The sequence below is a fragment of the Prionailurus viverrinus genome, chromosome C1, assembly GCF_022837055.1.
Source record: "Prionailurus viverrinus isolate Anna chromosome C1, UM_Priviv_1.0, whole genome shotgun sequence".
NCBI classification, from domain to species: Eukaryota; Metazoa; Chordata; class Mammalia; order Carnivora; family Felidae; genus Prionailurus; species Prionailurus viverrinus.
The window spans coordinates 111,567,636-111,586,084 of NC_062568.1; the positions used below are offsets into that span (position 1 = coordinate 111,567,636).

Below are 18,449 nucleotides of genomic sequence, written 5' to 3' on the forward strand. Positions count from 1 at the left end.
GGCGAGCCTGAAGGTGTAGACTGGAAGACGTAAGAAAAGGCCTGTCCCTGGAAGAAGTGTGAACCATGGCATTGTGTGAAGGTACTGCATAGACATCTTGTCTGGTTCTTCTGAAGCCAAACTGAGAGTAAGTTCTGAGAATTGAGTAGAACTGAAAGTCAATGTAGATTATAGAGTGCTGGACCAACACTTTGCAAGTGGGGCTTCTGGGAGATTGGATGAGGTTAGAATAAAATTCTTACCATTTTTGGGGAGCTAAGAGAATGGATATCTTCAACCTATTCTAAAAAGGGAAGACTTGAATAAATTTATATACACATATGTAAAAAAGAAACCTTTCACTCACTGGAACATTTTACAATCGTCCCTGTTTTCAAACACAAATCTGATGGTGTCATTGTCCTTGCTTAAAGCCAAGCAGTACTTACCTTCACACTTAGACCAGAAGTGGGAGTCTAATCCCTGCCTGCCTCTTACCACTCTCTGCCTTGCTAAATAGTCGCTAGCCACGTGCACCTGGAATACCAGTCTCATTCCCATCTCACGGCCTTTACACTTGCTCTCTGTTTGGGATTACTCTTTCCCACATCTTCATGGTTCTTTTTCATTTAAATCTTGGCTCAAAGATACCTTCTGAGAGAGGCCTTTCCTAGTCACCCTGTCCAGCCTTTGTAGTTATTCTGTCTCCCAAATCCAGGTTCTGTTTCCAACAGAATCTATCACTTACCACTGTCTGAAATGACATTATTTATTTATTCATTTATAATCTCTCTTTCCCTTTTCACGGGGACAGGGACTTTATTCTGTTAACCGTGGAATCCCTGAATTTGGGCTAGTACCTCATGGAGTAGATGCTTTGTAAGTGTGTTCTCAGCATTAGAAGCGTAGTCCCCGAATACATTGCCCAGGAAATGTGTGAAAATTAGAAATTGGTGTCTAGATTTTGTATCACATTGCCAAGTGATGGAATGATAAAATTGAAATCTGCTTCTGTTTTCACCCCTTTTTGGCGGGGAGGAAGGCATGCATGCACACACATACAGTATATGAGATTGATTTAAGTCAGCAGTATTTATTGAGTGATCACTGTGGCTTAAGATGAAAATTTTGGAAAAAGTTACCCTTTTTGTGAGTGACTCATTTCTCTGAGTCTACTAAGACATTAGTTTAAGCATCTGTTCTGTAAATGGGGTATGATTGAGCAGTTTGTTTTTTACTCTACAAATACAAAGGTGCTTTCAATTTCACTGTTAAATTTAAATGTTTTACATTGGAAGAAGGGCAAATTGAATTTTGAAATGAGATCTTTCCTGGTCTCACTGCAGTTTTTTCAAATTATCAAAGTTTTAACTTCTCTTTGAATGGCACATAATTGCACTATTCATTTACAGATTACTCCTAAGCAAAGTCATGAGTCTCAAATTTTACTTTATTTTTCTTTTGTCTATTCAGGCAACATCTTACTGTCTAGATTACCTGAGACCTCCAGTGGATTGTATAGTCTTAGGGATTCCTTAAAGTTCTCAAAGTATGGTTCCTCAGACTTTAACATCACTATTACCTGGGAACTTGTTAGGAATGCCAGTGCCCAGGCCCTTTCTAGACCTCCTTAATCAGAAACTGTGGGGCTGGGGTCCAGCAGGCCCTCCAGTTGACTCTGATGCACACTTTGAGCACCATGGCTTAGTAAACGTTAAAGGGTCAAGGTAGTGTGATCCTAAAGATTAGCCAGATGGCATTAATTTTTAGCCCTGTAAGCCCACCTCCTTTTTGGTCACTGAATTTGATTGGTTCACTAAGGCTAGGCTGTAAAGTTATTTGCTAGATGGATTGCCACATACTGACTTTGGGTTGTTTGTGTTTCTCTGAACTTGTCACTGTAATGATTTGCCAGGACACTTAATAGGAACAGACTGTAATTTTTTTTTTGCACCTGTGGCTTTCTGAGTCATGGGTGGCTAGGTCCTTAATGTCCTTCTGCATAGATTTCTCCAGGCACCAGGTATGCCATTCACATACTTTTGACGAGGGAGGTGTCACTGTTGGATCGCAGGAGACCTTCAGAAGCATTTAGTCCACGCCAGTGTAGTTTACAGGTAGGGAAATTGAGCCCCCGTGAGGTTGTGCTGTACTTGCAGTAGTACAGCAGGCGAGTGCTGGAGGCAGGATTTCAAGTCTCCCCTGTGCCAGGACTCCTGCAGGGGGAGGACAGGGCTGCAGCTTAGCCTGCTCCCTGCCTGCAGGACATTCCTTTCCTACTGACAGGTTTCTTTTTTATTTAAAGAAAAAAAGCAAATAGAAAAAAGTCAGGAAGTTCTCATTGAAACTAATAAAAGTGTCTAAAGAGAATGAAAAAAACAGTTTGAGAACTTTGGTATGGAGGAAATAACCTGACATTAACTGTTTTAATTATAGTTGTAGCATTGGCCTTATCAGTGTGGGAAGAGGGAGCATTTGAGCCCTACAGGGAAGTGGGATATGGACAACAAGATGACCCTCTTCCTGAATCTGCCTCTTCAGGCTGCAGCTTAGTGACTGTGTGATCCCAACGGCTGCCATAGAGATGGGGCTGGACTCACTAAGAGACCTGGGTCCCGGGCCCAGCACTGGCACAGCTAGTGTGGTGTGATGCTCCATGAGGAGGTCACCTCACCTCCTTGGCCTCCACTTTCTAGTCAATGGGTCTAATAATACCTGTTCTGCCTATCGTGAGAAGAAAACTGCCAGAGGTTGGGAAGCAGTGTATCACAGAAGTTAAGAGCACAGACTCTCTTGTAGGATCTAGACTCCCTAGGTTCAAGTTCTGCCTCTTTAACTCACTGGTGTGGCGGTAGGCAGGTCACTTACCTTTTTTGTGGAACTGTTATAATGAAACTAACTTCTTCATAGGGTTGTAGGGAGCATTGAATTAGTCTGTGCAAAGTGTTTAAAATAGTATCTGATATTTAGTAAGTACAGTGTGTTAGCTGCTATGGTTATTACTATTTTTAAAATATTATTATTTTAAGGGATGAGATTTCTGTAAACATGTCCTCAAATGGTTCCATCCGTTGGTCACAGTACTGGGAAAATAGAGGGTTCTTACTCAGTAATTGTTAATGGAGTTGTTGTAACATGCAGCTTGTGCCTGCCCGCACCCTGAAAAGAAGCTGATTTTGATGCCCAAGCAGGGCAGGCCTACAGCCTCTGATATTGAGCAGTTTATTCAGAGAGTAGTATGGCTGGAGGAAACTCAAAGGTGGAGACTTCTCAACTTTGCTTTCAGGTTTATAACCATCCTAGGAAATGGACATCTTAATAATCTTCCAGAAAAATTAATTAACTTCAATTTTGATTTTTATTGTTTGGCTAGGTTGCTTTCTGTCTTGCCTTTCCAATTGTTATTAGGATTCATGATAAGGATTTTGGGGATGAAAATTCCAACTCTGAAAGCTAAACAATCAAGGTATTGTAGTTAACCAGCAAGTGAGTAGTAGACTTTGGGTAGCCTCCCTTCTCTTCGGACTGAAATCAGTGAAAGTTTCTACTATTACTGTTTATTTCTGAGTAGTCTTTTTTGGGGAGGGATTGTGGTGGTGAAGCGCCTTTTTGTTGCCTTATAAAAGGACTGGAGTTTAAGAATTTGAAAGTTATTGTTTTATCTGCATGTATAAAACTTTAACTTTTTATTTTCTTTACTTTGACCCCCCGCCTCCTCTATAATCTGTATTTGTGGTCTACTCCCCATCTTTGTGTGAGCCCTTTAAGGCTAGAGATTATGTCTTATTCATTTCTTATGTATTCCACTTCCCCTTTCTCTCTGGATCCTAGTACTGTGCCTCATACATACTAGGCTCTCAATTACAGTTTGTTCAATGAGTTTTGTTGATATTTCTGTTACATATTAAAGTGGCCTGTTTTAAAACTTCACTCAAAGCCTTAGGTAATTAATTAATATCATGGTGACCTGATATCTACCCAGGTCTTCCTAAATATTCATTGATGAATCCTTATGTTTCCAAACTTAAAGGTGCTCATGGCATATCATGGATGTTAGAGCTTTAATTTTCTTAGTATCATTGGGAGATAGGGATGCAATAGCTGGAGAGATAGAGGCACAGATAATTAAGGGCATCGTTCAAGACTACAAAACAGTTATTATAGGAAGAGACTCCTAGGATGAGCTTCCATGCTCCTATGACCCCAGAAGCCAAAGGACAAAAACAAAACAAAGCAAGCAAACAAGAAAACCTGATTGAACCTCTAAAGGGAAACCCAGATCAGGTCGGATATAGGAACGGATGTTGACCTAGATTGGGTAACATTTCTTTGCTGTCTGAGGGTTATGATTAGTGACTTATTTCTAATATGCATTTGTTTTTATTTTTAGCATTGCAGTGTCGGGACAGCTATGAGCCCTGTGTAAATGAAGGAATATGTGTTACCTACCACAATGGTACAGGATACTGCAAGTAAGTTTTTCTCTGTTTGTTTTTTTCCCTGTTTATATATTTTATTTTTCCTCAATAGCACACTGGACAAGATTTGGTCCTACTAATTCTATTTTTTTTTTTTATTAAAAAAATTTTTTTTAACGTTTATTTTTTAAGGAGCACGAAACAGAGTGAGAGTGGGGGAGGGGCAGAGAGAGAGGGAGACACAGAATCCAAAGCAGGCTCCAGGCTCTGAGCCGTCAGCACAGAGCCTGACGCGGGGCTCAAACTCACAAACTGTGAGATCATTACCTGGGCTGAAGTCAGATGCTTAACCGACTGAGCCACCCGGGCACCCCACTAATTCTATTTTTAATACTTCTGTGAATGTTACTGGTTCTCTAACTTTTCTGGTGTAATTTTGTGAGCAATGAGGATGGAAGGATGTGGATGTCAGATAAATGGTTAACAAGAACTTCTTATCTCATCGTTATCTTCTTCATTATGAAAAAGACTTTTCAGTGAGTGACTAATGTATATTGGGTACATTCCTAGAATCGCTCCTCAACGTTAGTTACGATCTTGTTTTTAAGTCAAACCACAATTGATACTAGCTTTAATTCTGCGTAGTGTAAGTGAATATTATAGCCATGCAAAACTATTTTTTCTGGTGTAAAAAAGTCCAGTTCAGAAAGAGAGACTGTGAGAAGGATGCATACACCTGCAGGGATGGGACAGAAAGCAGGTGCCATGGAGAATGTCACTATAGGGGTTTAAAAGAGTAAGAGTCAGGAACAGTACTAGGGAGTGTAGGCTAGTTTCTTAGGAGCAGTTTTTCTTTTTTCTCCAACGACCTAGTTTATGCTTTTCGTTGATTTGAGGAGGCCTGTGAGATTATCTCATAAATAGCTCCTCTTTTCCATCCAGCTCATTTGAAAATTTTTAACAGGAGAATGTATTCGTTCTATTTATATCATGGAAAATAAGATTTGATAATAGGGCTTTTATTTTCTTTAACACTTGTATGGGCTGTATCTTTGTTCTGTGCTTTGGTAGCAGTACTTGCTTGATAAGCATTTTAAATGACCTTATCCAACATGTTTTTATTTCTTCTCTGGATATTTAATTGAATACCATAAAAATAATAATGACAATTGTTCCAATCAAGTCCATTCTGACCCTCGGATCTAAGTTCTTTAATGTCATAAAAAAAGAATTTTTGCAGGTCAGGAAACATACTCTTCACCTGAGTGACAATATTTTAAGTGGTGATGATGGTAAAGTTTAACCATAGGTTGTTTGGATTGGAATAAAGACAATATTGGAAATGAAATTTTTTATGTAATTGATAATGAGCTGCTCACCTAGTTTTTCTAGCTGGAAAACAAAAAACAAAAACAAAAATGTGATGTAGTCTCCTCTCAGAATGGTGACACAACTAGAGATAATGACGGGGAGGAACTTAATACCTTAGAACTGGCTACCAAAATCTTCAGGCCCTTTTTGGCACCTGGTGTCTCGGTTACTTGCTTTATTTTATTATTCACCCCTCTTGTGGTAGTTACCCCATTACATTATGATCATTTGTGGATGTGTTTGTTTCTCCTACTAGACTGAAGGTCCTTGCCTTGTGCATTTTTGTATAGTTACTGCCTGGTGGAACAGCTGGTAATGCAGCTACAGCTTAACAATGTATTTCGTGAACTAAAATATGCTCAATAGATACCATCGTTCACGTATTTTTTTTTTAATTTTTAAAAAATGTTTATCTTTATTTTTGAGACAGAGAGAGACAGAGCACAAGCAGGGGAGAGGCAGAGAGGGAGGGAGACTCAGAAGCAGGCTCCAGGCTCTGAGCTGTCAGCACAGAGCCTGACGTGGGGCTCGAACTCGTCAACTGTGAGATCATGACCTGAGCTGAAGTCGGATGCTCAACCGACTGAGCCACCCAGGCGCCCCAACGTTCACATATTTTTAAAATCCATGTCTTAAATAAGAAGATACTGGTCTTCCCCTCTGAGAATTTTATTTGCTTCACACAGCATCCAGGACGGTAGTACTATATTGAGAGGCACTTCAGTTCTATTTGGACATAACTCAACTTGGTGACTTATGTAGGGGGAATTTCAAATAGATTCTAAGTGTTGGCCTATGTATTTGTGGTCTGACATGGGAGAGACTAGTTAGTCTCTGAGCACTTACCAGGAGAGGACACTAAGGGTCACTTTTGGGAGACAGATTTGTGGGCTGTTAGTCTCAAACTCTCCAACCAAGGTGAGAGAGACAAAGTTGCCCCCAGTTTCTAGAAGAAGCACTTCTAGGGAACAGGGAACTCACTTTGTGGTTGACAAAAATGGGGCTGCATACATTCTGCCCCTAGATGCTTGGTAATTGTTGATGGGTTAGGCTGCTTATGGATATAGTTCTGGGGGGTCCCTCAGCTGTCCTCCAACCCTGAGGTTGTGAGGGAAACAAGCCCCCTGAGAAGGGGGAGTAAGAAAAGAAATGGATGAGGCTGTTCTTTTGGGACACGAATATGAACAATAAAACTTGTAAGAAGAGAGTGCTTCTCTACATCGGGAGATATTATAGATAGAGAGTAGAGAGTATTTCTCTACCTTTTGGCGTCATCAGGACTGGCAGTGTCAACGTAAGTGGACATAGGAAAAGCAAGGACATCAGGGAGGCCAAGTCAGGCATCTCTGCAAATGCCACAGAATGATAAGCAACATTTTAAGCAAAAATAACATCCGGGGCACCTGGGTAGCTCAGTTGGTTATGTGTCCAAGTCTTGATTTTGGCTCAGGTCATGACCTCACGGTTCGTGAGTTCAAGCCCTGCATTGGGTTCCATGCTGACAGTGCAGAGCCTGTTTGGGATTCTCTCTCTCTCTCTCTCTCTCCCTCTGCCCCTCCCCTGCTCGTGCATTCTGTCTGTCTCTCTCTGTCTCTCTCTCTCAAAATAAATCAACTTAAAAAAAAATAACATCTACTTAGCAGACCTTTCATTGTATCTTCACCAACTTTGCTTTTTTCCTTGGGGAAGGAAGGTAATCTAGCTTGTTCAGTAAATATTATTTTCCCAAAATGGAAAATGGATATTAGAACACTTAGAAGTTCTATAAAAATGACGTCAGACATGCAAGGCATATGATTATCTTTTTATTCATGAGATTGCTTAATGGATTAAGAAAAGAAAGTTGAAGCCAAATTCTTTTTACAAGGGGATGGGGAATGGGAATTAATGGAAATGTTTTAAAGTAGAAGGTATCTGACTATCTGTTTAAAGAGCATAATGCTACTGATTCAGCTAAAATATAATGGTTGTTTATAGAAATTATAGAAATCCTTGATAAGATCACATTGACAGATGAGGATAAGTACTTTTAAAGGTTAGTTTTGTACACAGCTCAACAGTTTTTTTCTCACTGTTAGGAGCCTAAGTACTCTATCATAGTCTATGATGCCAGACAAGGAAAACCTGTGTAATCTTGCATAAAACTCAATTATTGCTCCTAAATAGTTGTTGTCAGATCTTAATAAAGCCCTCTCACTACAGAGAGATAAGACATTTTATTCTCTCCCTTGTCCTACTGGGAGGTATAAATATATAATTAAGTTTGGCTGTCATTAATCACTTTCAAGTTGTTTGTCTCAGGCTTTCAAATATAAACCATTCCAAATCCCAATTTGATTGAAAATCATGGGTAACTCAAATTTGCTAGAATGTTGGGGGAGGGTATGGTTATGATTTGTAAAATTTACAAAGTGTGCATTTTTAAAGGCATATTTATCATAGTTATTTGCAGTCCTTATCTGTCAGTTCTTAACATCTGGATTGTCTTTGGGTATGTTTGTATCAACAGCTCTTTCTCTTGACTTTGGGTGCAATTTCCCTTTAGTTCTCATTTATGGTAGTATTTGTTATTTACTAGGCATTGTCAGTGATGCACTTTAAAGTTTATCTTCCACCAAAGAGTGGTGAGTTTTGTTTTACCAGGCAGTTACATTACTGGAAGATCACCTTGATCCTATGAAGGCTTGGTTTTAGACCTTGTTTTGCCAGTTCTGTTTTGCCTTTAGTCTGACAGTATAAGTCTTAGTACTGGGATGTGGTCCTTACTCCAAAGGTATGACTCCTCAAGGGGATCAGTGGGAAGTGTGAGGTGCTTGGTAAGCCTAGTGTTTCCCAAACCTTTCTAATTTAGTAGGACTTGAATTCAAGCTTCTGACTCCCCAGAACCAAGCTCAGCCTTTCAGCCTTTCAGCCTTCCAGCTCTTGCTTTCCTTTGGGTTCCTAAGTACCTTGTTCATGCACAGCCAGGAATCATTTAAGGATTTAAGTGGGAGTCGTATGCATATTTTAGGGCTACCCACTCTGTGGTTCTGTCTTTTCCAGGATTTCTCCTCCTCAAATTCTAGTTTCTTAGACAGTTCCAAATAGCTTTGACTCCTCAGCTCAGTAAGACTTCCATTTTCTGCTTGCATTCTGTTCCTCTTGTGCTGTGTGGACTGAGGAATACCTTCAGGGAAAAAGCTATATAAATGTAGGTTTCATATAGTTTGCTTTTCTTCTTTTGAGGCTCATATCCCTTCCAGTTTCTGCCTGCTTTTGATTACTCCCCGGTACCTTTAATATATTGTCCACAGTGTCTAATTATTGTGAGCAAGAGAGTTGATCTGATATAATTACTCTGCCATTATTTTTAATGATAAAAATTATCATTATAAAGGACTCTTTCAAAAATTTCTACATACCACTTAGGAGGTAACTAGCATAGTGTTTATTAAACACTGGAAAGTCACCATGAGTTACATAGGTACCTGTGGATGGGTGATTGCATTTGAGAATCTCTACTTTCTGCCCAAATACCTAACTAGGAACTACATTTTAAAGTAAATCATTATAAATATAAAATGTTATAAAGTACAACTTTGTTTCACAATTTACCTAAAATTGGTCTACTAGCTGTAAGAAACATTTCAACATTAACAACTAACAGTTTTCCTTGCCAGGATTAGGGCTAATGGTGTAGACCTCCTAAAGCCGTTCCAGGAAAACTGGAGCCACTGCCTTCTTTGTCCTCTTGATATGTTTCTATGTAGTCAGGAGAGAATAGAGACACTCGGAATCTTCCAGAGCCTGGCTTATAGTAGAGGAGGTGCTATCAACATTTGTGGTGGTGGTGTTCTCCTAGAAAGGCATTTTCACAAGTCATGGCTGACTCAACCTTTTCCCATTTCACTCACCTTGTTAGTGCATTCAGTGCTGTTCAGGGCAACGTCAGATCCAAGAGATACACTGGGAAAAATGTCAACTGGTAAATCACTTTCTCTTTCTTCTCTGCTGAACCCGGTTCTGCCAAGAAGATTCCTTCAAGTGGGATGCCTATTTAGCAGAATATCATATGGACAGTTTTTCTGGCAGATGCTAGCAGAAGCCTGGCCACATTTCTGTAGTTCTTTTGTCTTTACCACGAAATGAAAGATACTGTCTTTTGCTTACTAAATACCTTTCACAGAGTAATATCTTTTCAGTGTGATGCTTAAGGAGCTATTAATTCAAGAATTACTTCTTTATTGTATGCTGTTTATATATATCAGTATAACAGATAACTGAAGCCTGTGGTAGTGGTTGCAAGTAATCGATAGTGTTATCACATTGTTTCACACTCTTTCGGAAGTCATAAAGTAATTATCAATTCATTAACCTGGACTTCTTAAAGAGGTTCACAGTGAGTCTTACTAGCCTGTTGCAAAGTGAATTGTGAAGTGACGGACTGTAATGCCCTTCAGAACAGAAACTGCCAGTGACTGGTAGGGCTAAGGCCAGGGAAAGGTGAGTGAGGGATTCATCTCAGGTATAAAATTAAAGAGGGTATCAGAAAACCCAGTTACCAAGATCAGTAATATTTAATGCAATAATTTAGAATGTCAGCGTTAATGCAAACAGTTGTGGGTTCATTTCTGGGCTTCCTATTCTGTTCCATTGATCTACATGTCTATTTTTGTGCCAGTACCATACTGTTTTGATGACTACAGCTTTGTAATATAACTGGAAGTCTGGAATCATGATACCTCCAGGTTTGCTTTTCTTTTTCAAGATTACTTTGGCCATTTGGGGTCTTTTGTGGTTCTATACAAATTTTAGAATTGTTTGTTTTAGTTCTGTAAAAAATGCTGTTGGTATTTTGATAGGGATTGCATTAAATGTGTAGATTGCTTTGGGTAGTATAGACATTTTAACAATATTTGTTCTTCCAGTCCATGAGCATGGGGTGTCTTTCCATGTCTTTGTGTCAACTGCAGTTTCTTTCATCAGTATTTTATAGTTCAGAGTACATTGGTACTCTTTGGTAAGGTTTATTCCTAAGTATTTTATTATTTTTGGTGCAGTTGTAAATGGGATTATTTTTTTCATTTCTCTTTCTGCTGCTTCATTATTGGTGTATAGAAATGCAATAGATTTGTGTACATTGATTTCATATCCTGAGACTTTACTGAATTTGTTTATCAGTTCTCACAGTTTTTTTGGTAGAGTCTTTTGGGTTTTCTATATATAGTATCATGTCATCTGCATATAGTCAAAGTTTTACTTCTTCCTTACCAATTTGGATGCCTTTTATTTCCTTTTGTTGTCTCATTGCTGTGGCTGTGACTTTCCAGTACAGTGTTGAATAAAAGTGGTGAGAGTGGGACACCCTTTTCTTGTTACTGAATTTAGGGGAAAAGCTCTCAGTTTTTCCCCCTTACGGATGATGTTAGTTGTGGGTTTTTCTTAGATGACCGTTATTATGTTGAAGTATGTTCGCTCTAAACCGACTTTGTTTAGGACTTTTATCATGAATAGATGCTGTACTTTGTCAAATGCCTTTTCTGCATCTAATGAAATGATCATATGGTTCTTATCCTTTCTCTTATTGATATGATGTATTATATTGATTGATTTGTGGATATTGAGCCATCCTTGCAACCCAGGAATAAATCCCAGTTGATCATGGTAAGTGATTTTTTTTAAATGTATTGTTGGATTCGGTTTGTTAGTACAGTATTTTGTTGAGAATTTTTGTACATAATCCTAGAGTATTGTATCTGCTTGTAGCTCTGTGAGTATACATGGGCCAGGCTTGGCTAATGCTGCATTTCTGAGAAGTGGCCTTTGACTTGAAAGCTCAGTGCAGTTGCTGCAGATGAAATAGAAGAAGACAGTGAAGGTGGGGATAGAGGGTAGTATCCATTAAAATGCTCTTTAGTAGAGAAAACTGAATTGAAAAACTTGAAACTTCTCTCTTCTTTTGCCTAATGGAAAATGAACAAGTCCAGATGGATTTTATGCAGCTGTGAAAACGAGACAGGTCAAATTCAACGACTTCTGATAAATGTTGCTGCCAGCTCAGAAGTCACAAGTTGTTAAACATAGTGCCTTACATTTGCATAGTGAGTTACAGATGATAGAGGTATGTCCCGTGAGGCTGTCTTTATTTAGGACTTGAGATCTGGACCCTTCAACAGTATCATTCTTAAGTGATTCTTCTTATTAACATTATATGTTTGAAAAATCCTTTAGCAAATATATTAGGTGGCCCTGAAGAATTTTTTATAAAGTAAGTCTTGATTATCAGCTTCTTATAATACAGAACAACAATTCTCATACTCATTTCAACTGATGTTTATTCTTTACGCTGGAACCTTTATAAACTTTGGTGTTAGATAAAGAGGTAAGAGAAGGTGGTTCTTAGACTCTGCCTGTGTCCTTTTGCCTGTCTTGGGTAACTGCCAAAGTTAAATCAACTAATTTTGGCCTACAACCTGGCATGAATAGATGGGAGAGTAGTAGCTAGGCTTCTTTCAGTACAGTTCCTAAGTTGACCATAATCCTCTGTGAAGTTTCTTTCTTATTGTTCCATTGTGTCATGTCAGCACCATTAATTTCATGTAGGAATTCTTTTCTCCCTTTTTTTCTTGTGACTAAGCAGGATGAGAAATATTTTTCCTCCAGGATCTGGAGTAGCTTAATTAAATCCTTCATTTAAAATTTTGGCTGTCTATCTTTCATCGAGGCTAGCAAGATTGAATACAGAGAGGTAGGGATATCAGAGTGTGATAAAAAATTTAATTATCTAAAAATTCCCAAATACTTTTTTCCTCATTGAGCTAGCATAAATGTGTGGGCATGAAGGAGGTTTGCATTTACGTGCCCTTCTCAACATCTTGTAGCTAAGAATAAAATTTGGTGTCTCCTCCACCCCAACTGTCGTGTTTTGTGAGTTTTGTGAGTTTTTTGTTTTCATATTTGTCTTAGTTGTGTTTTACTTTACATTTTGATGTGAGGTAAATTACAGTTTCTCTGGGGGCTTCCCAAAATTTCCTATATTCTGTTTATCCATTGTCAGTAATCTTTACTAGCACTTCATCCTCAGTGTCCAAAAATGTCTTACTGATTTCTATACTGATGCCTTCAGCTTTCCCATATTAATGCAATTACCTTGTGTTTAAAATGGTCCTCTCCTATGCAAATGATTACTTAGATCTTTGTGGAAAGGATTTTATGAAAGAAAAGTGAAAACAAAGACTAATAAAGGCACTATTTCAGTGACAGGTGGTATTACATAGTGAACACATCCAACTAGAGCATCGTACCCCATTTTTTTCTCCACATATGTATGAGGAGAAAGTAGGTGGTAATGAGAAAATAACCTGATTAGGACTTATGTAGGATAGTAGCATTTAGAGTCCTGAACGTGTATAGATTCAGGCCACTTTCCTGTACCCACTGTATCTATCTATAATCCTGTATCCTGAACACTGAAAATCAGATAGACTGAAGCACTGCAGGATTCTTACTCTTTGTCTCAGTCAGCTCAGGCTCCTGTAACAAACTACCACAGACTGGGTGGCTTAAATAACAGACGTTTATTTTGCACAGTTCTGGAGGCTGAGATGTCTAAGATCAGATGCTGACAGACTCTGTTCCCTGTGAGGACCTTCTTCCTGGTTTGCAGATGGCTACCTTCTCTATATTTTCATTTGGTGGGGAAAGAAAGCTCGGGTCCCTTCATCCCCTATGTGGGCACTAACCCCATCACAAGGACCCCACCCTCATGATTTTATCACCTAATAACCTCTCAAAGGCCCCACCTACCAGCCATCATATTGAGGATTAGAGTTTCATTATATGAATTTGGGGAGATGCAAACATTCAGTCCATAGCACTCTTCAAAGAAAAGTTTAATTTTCATCAAACTAGTATTTATTGAGCTGGCTACTCTGACTGAGCACTGTGCTAGGTATTGTGAATAGACATAAAGGTCCAAGAGGCCTGTGTTCTCTGACTTACTTTATAAGTATAAAATATATTTATACTTTATAAGTATAAAATATCTCAGGAGTGTCTGCTAATGAATGTTATGTTTCTCTCACATAAAACATGGTGGCAGTCCTTGCCATCTTGTTAGGGAGATGAGGCACATGTATATGTATAAAATGCAATAGTCTGTAACTGCCCTATGTGTCAGCACAGATTAGAAGAACTATGGAGATTCATACAAGGGAGCAACTACTATAGGACAGAAAATTAAAATCAGAGGATTTTTAGTAGATCACTTAGATTATAAATCTGAGAATATTGATGGTACCTCAGGAGGTGGGTAGTAGAAAGATTAAGTGGAGAAAATGAGGGGACCTGAGGGGTTATTGTTTCTTGGAATAATCATTACTGATATCTTCATCATTTTGTTCTTTTTAAAAAAAAATTTTTTTTAAGTTTATTTATTTTGAGAGAGAGAGAGAGAGAGAGCACGAGCAGGTGAGGGGCAGAGAGAGAGAGGGGGAGAGAGAGAATCCCAAGCAGGCTCCATGCTGTCAGCACAGAGCCCGACATAGGGCTCAAACCAACCAACCGTGAGATCATGACCGGAGCCAAAATGAAGAGTTGATGCTTAACTGACTGAGCCTTCCAGGTGCCCCTGAAAGTTTCCTTATTTTAGAGAGAGAGAGAGGGAGAGCTTGAGCAGGGGAGAGGAGCAGAGGGAGGGAAGGGGAGAGAGACAGAGAGAGAGAGAGAGAGAGAGAGAAAACGAACGAACCTTAAGTAGGCTCCATGCTCAGCACGGAGCCCAACGTGGGGCTTGGTCCTGTGACACTGGAATCCTGACCTGAGCCAAAATCAAGAGTCGGACGCTCAACCAGTTGAGCTACCAGGCACCCCCATCATTTTGTTCTAATGACATAATTTAAAACTTTTCTACTTCTTGGTTGGTCTTTTCTGTCTATATTTTGTGTGAGGTTTTACCAAACCAGCATGTGGATTCATCTGGTTTCACAGTGACATAACTGATTTAAAAAATCATTCCTTTAACACGTGTTGGCATGAATGCTTGAAGAGTGCCTAGAGTGAGGGGTCGAGGGGAAGACCAGGGGACAGCAATGGAGGGCAGCTGGGAGCAGTCACCTCTCTTCCCCCATGAACTTTTGGGTCTTGACTTGATTTTTTAGCTGCTTCCAGAACAATCAGGTTAGCTGTTTGTGAACACCATTTGCAAGGAAATTCAGAATCTAAGAATCTCTGAAGCAAGAAAAGTTAGGTGAGTGATAGAAAAGCAGACATTAAGAACAGGATCAGTTTTCATATATGGCATAGGCATTCTTCTAGTTGAAAATTCAGGTGTCCCAGTGTCAGACCTCTCCTGTCCAGCATATCATCGGCCTGATCTAGTTCATTTCGGGGATCCAGAGTAAGCAAGCATCTGTTAGCCAAATCTTTGGTTAGCCCAAATTAGCTCATGTCCTTTACTGCTTGTTTCTTCTGATTATATAGTACATATCCAAACCCTCAATTATCCAGAATAAACCAGAGCTGCCTATTCTGTGTGGAAAACATTTGACAATGGTTATGATTCTCTTGCCTAGACCATAACCATTTAACTGCCTAGCCCTTTAAGATTTTGAAATGTCTGTTCTTGTGTAAGCCAGATGCATCTCCTTGATGAATTATTTTATTGGGCCCCTCTTGAAACCTCAGTCATCCTGAAAAATACTTCAGGAAATACTTTGACTTTAATTTTTTGTCTTAGTCCTATTTGTATATAATACTTGTGGTATCTGATTCTCTGTTTCATATTGTTAAAACTCATGGCCTTGAATTTCTGGGTCACTCTTAAAAAATGGGCAGAACTTGATTACTAATGAAAAGTTGACTCATTTCCTTCTAGGCGAAGGCTGACACTGACTGTCAGAGTTCATAATTAGTCTCCACAGAAGCAGTCTCTTTAATTATGGGCTATCACTTATTCTTTCTGAAATTTTATAAGAATTAATGAGAGCATCGTGAGCTAGGAAAATGATTAAGATAGGCATTTATGTTGTGTTGAGAGGATATATAAAAACAATATCTGGAAAAGGTCCTACATAAATGTAAGTGGTTTATTCATTACAAGTTTAAATTTGGAGCAGATCTTCCCAGACCATTGTTTATATACACATCAGTCAGTTTTAGCCTTGTTGAATTTATCAGCAGGTCAGATTCCGTAAAGAGACTTGCAATGTCTGCCACCATTCTCGTCTGAAGAAAACAGGCTCTTAGGTTTTGGACACTTGTTTTGGAGAAAATGGTAAGAAGTTCCTTTCCCTTTTAGGTTCAGGATTCTTTATTCTTTGTATCTTGTTTAAATGTATTGTTCTTTGCTTCTCTGCACTTCCTGTGAGGGGTTAGCTGAAAGTGTGAGTTGTGCACCAGTTCACTTACACCAGTGAGTATTGAACCATCCGTATTCTTGGAAGGGTGATTGGTAGGCAGTGGGGAGGATGTAAAAGTCAAAGGCACGACACCTGCACCAGGAGCCCCTGCTCAGAGTGGGTCAGTGGTCAAGACACACACAAGCACTGACTCTACACACTAACTTCAGCAAGGATTGTTACGTCCTTGGGTGGTATTGCTGAGGGAATTCAGAGTCAAAATTGTAGTGTTATCCTAGTTAGGAGGTTAAAAGGATTTTGGCAAGCACCTCTCTATTCACCTTGTTTCATGTGTGAGGAGCCCAGGGCTTAATGTGGCCAAGTGACTTACCCTGGATTACTTAACTGATTAGAATGTAGACTGGGACTAAAAATTGTTTCTCAGACCCCACTAGGCAATCTAAAAAGATTCAGCACTATTCCTTTTCATTCTTGGTACCAGCCCTCAAGGAACTCATGTGGGTAATCATGTATATGTATATGTGTACATATAGGTGTATGCGTGTGTGTGTGTGTGTGTGTGTGTGTGTGTGTAGATGTATCTATATCTCTAGACATATGCATATATCTCTCTCTCTATATCTATCTAACTATATAGAGAGAGATAGAAGCAGAATTAAAAACAAAACCTTTAGTACTTTTGTGAGGAAATCTTAAAGACCAAGAATTTTAACTCTAGCATTCATTATACTTTTTAACACTTCATTAAATGAAACAGTGTGGAAATTCTTTTGAGTTCCTCGTAAGGGAGGTGTAGCCTATATTAATGTCCAAGGGGCTATGGAACTCCTAAAATTGAATCATACAATTTTAGAGCTAAAGGGAATATTAGAGGTTTTTTTGGCCTAGCATCTTGTTTTAATACATGAGGAGGTAGAAGCTCAGAGAAGTTAAGTGACTGACCCAGGTCAATATCTAGTGGCAGAGCCAGAGCTAATGGAGGGGAAAGGTCTATGAGGTGCCATCCTGTCAAGATCTGGGAACATGATAATGTCTTGGGTGAGAGATACATAAAACAATATAATAGTTATATTTTTATTCTTATTCAGATAAATAAGCTCATGACTTCTTATGTACATGTGTGATACATATATATTTCATATATATATATTTGCTCAAGCATGCCCTGAATCTCACCTGCCTCTAGACAACGGTTTTTTAAGCTGTGTGATACAGAAGGATGTAGCCATATCGGATATGGCTTTGCCCCGACTCAGTTTAATAATAAAGTGCTTCCCCAGAGTTAGTGTGAAAACATGGGTTGTGATTCATTTTATGGTGTCTACTGTAGTGTTTTATTGTTGTTGTTGTTTAGATTTGGTAGATTTTATCGAGAACTTCAGCTTGGTTGCTTAAGTACACATCCAGCCTGGGCTATTTCAGGTTTCATAATGTCTCTTTTGCCTGTTACTCTTATCTTTTTGGGGTAATGCATTTATCTTCAAGTGTAAACTTGAGTGTACACTTTCAGAATGCTTGTTTGATACTCAGTTTCTCTGGTTTGGAAGGTTATAAATCATTGTAATATCAGATTTTTTTTTTTTTTTTATTCCCTGGGCCATGGTCCTCCTAAGGCAAGTGGTGGTTTTTGTCTTGAGTCACCACATTTAGGGCTATAGGTCATTTTAGGTAATTTTTTTTCCATGATGTCCATTATTATTTTTATTTTTTAAATAGGCTCCACAGTGGGCGTGGAGCCTGAAGTAGGGCTTGAACTCACAACCCTGAGATCAAGACCTGAGCTGAGACCAAGAGTCGGATGCTTAACCGACTGAGACACCTAGGTGCTCCAATGTCCGTTATTTATTATTATCTTTGGTTCTAATTATGCATAGGTGTGGCAGTTGACAATGATGATCTTTTGACCACTTGACAGCCTTTCTGAAGTTAAACATAGTTCATTACAGTGCTTCTAAAGTAACCTGACTTCTAGTAGACAAAATTACCTAAATTTCAAGCATGTATTAAGTGTTTTTGCCTACACTGACTTTAATGCTGTCATGTCCTTAGAGCAGGGATTAGTGAATTTTTCTTAAAGTGCTAGATAGTAAATGTTTTAGGATTTGTTGGCCAAGAGGCAAATTGAAGATATTATGTAGGTACTAGTGTATCCCTTTAAAATGTAACCGGTTAAAAAATGTAAGACCCAGCTCCTGGGCTGGAGGTGTAAAAACAGCTGATCTCCAGGGCAATATTTGCTTGACCTTTACCTTAGAACATAATAGCCACTTGAAATACTTCATGTCTTCCAAGTGCATGTGGTATAAACTGGAAGAACCATTCTTTGTGGTCAGTTTTTTTTTTT

At 39.0% G+C, this 18,449-nt stretch overlaps 1 protein-coding gene across 2 annotated transcripts in view; it reads left to right on the top strand.

Moving 5' to 3' along the window:
• NOTCH2 (notch receptor 2) overlaps positions 1-18,449 on the top strand; it is a 165,751-nt gene that overhangs the window by 37,297 nt on the left and 110,005 nt on the right. For both annotated transcript variants that reach the window (XM_047869289.1, XM_047869286.1), the window contains exon 2: positions 4,370-4,451. In XM_047869289.1, the coding sequence (XP_047725245.1) occupies positions 4,370-4,451 (82 nt within the window). The remainder of the gene's footprint in view (positions 1-4,369; positions 4,452-18,449) is intronic.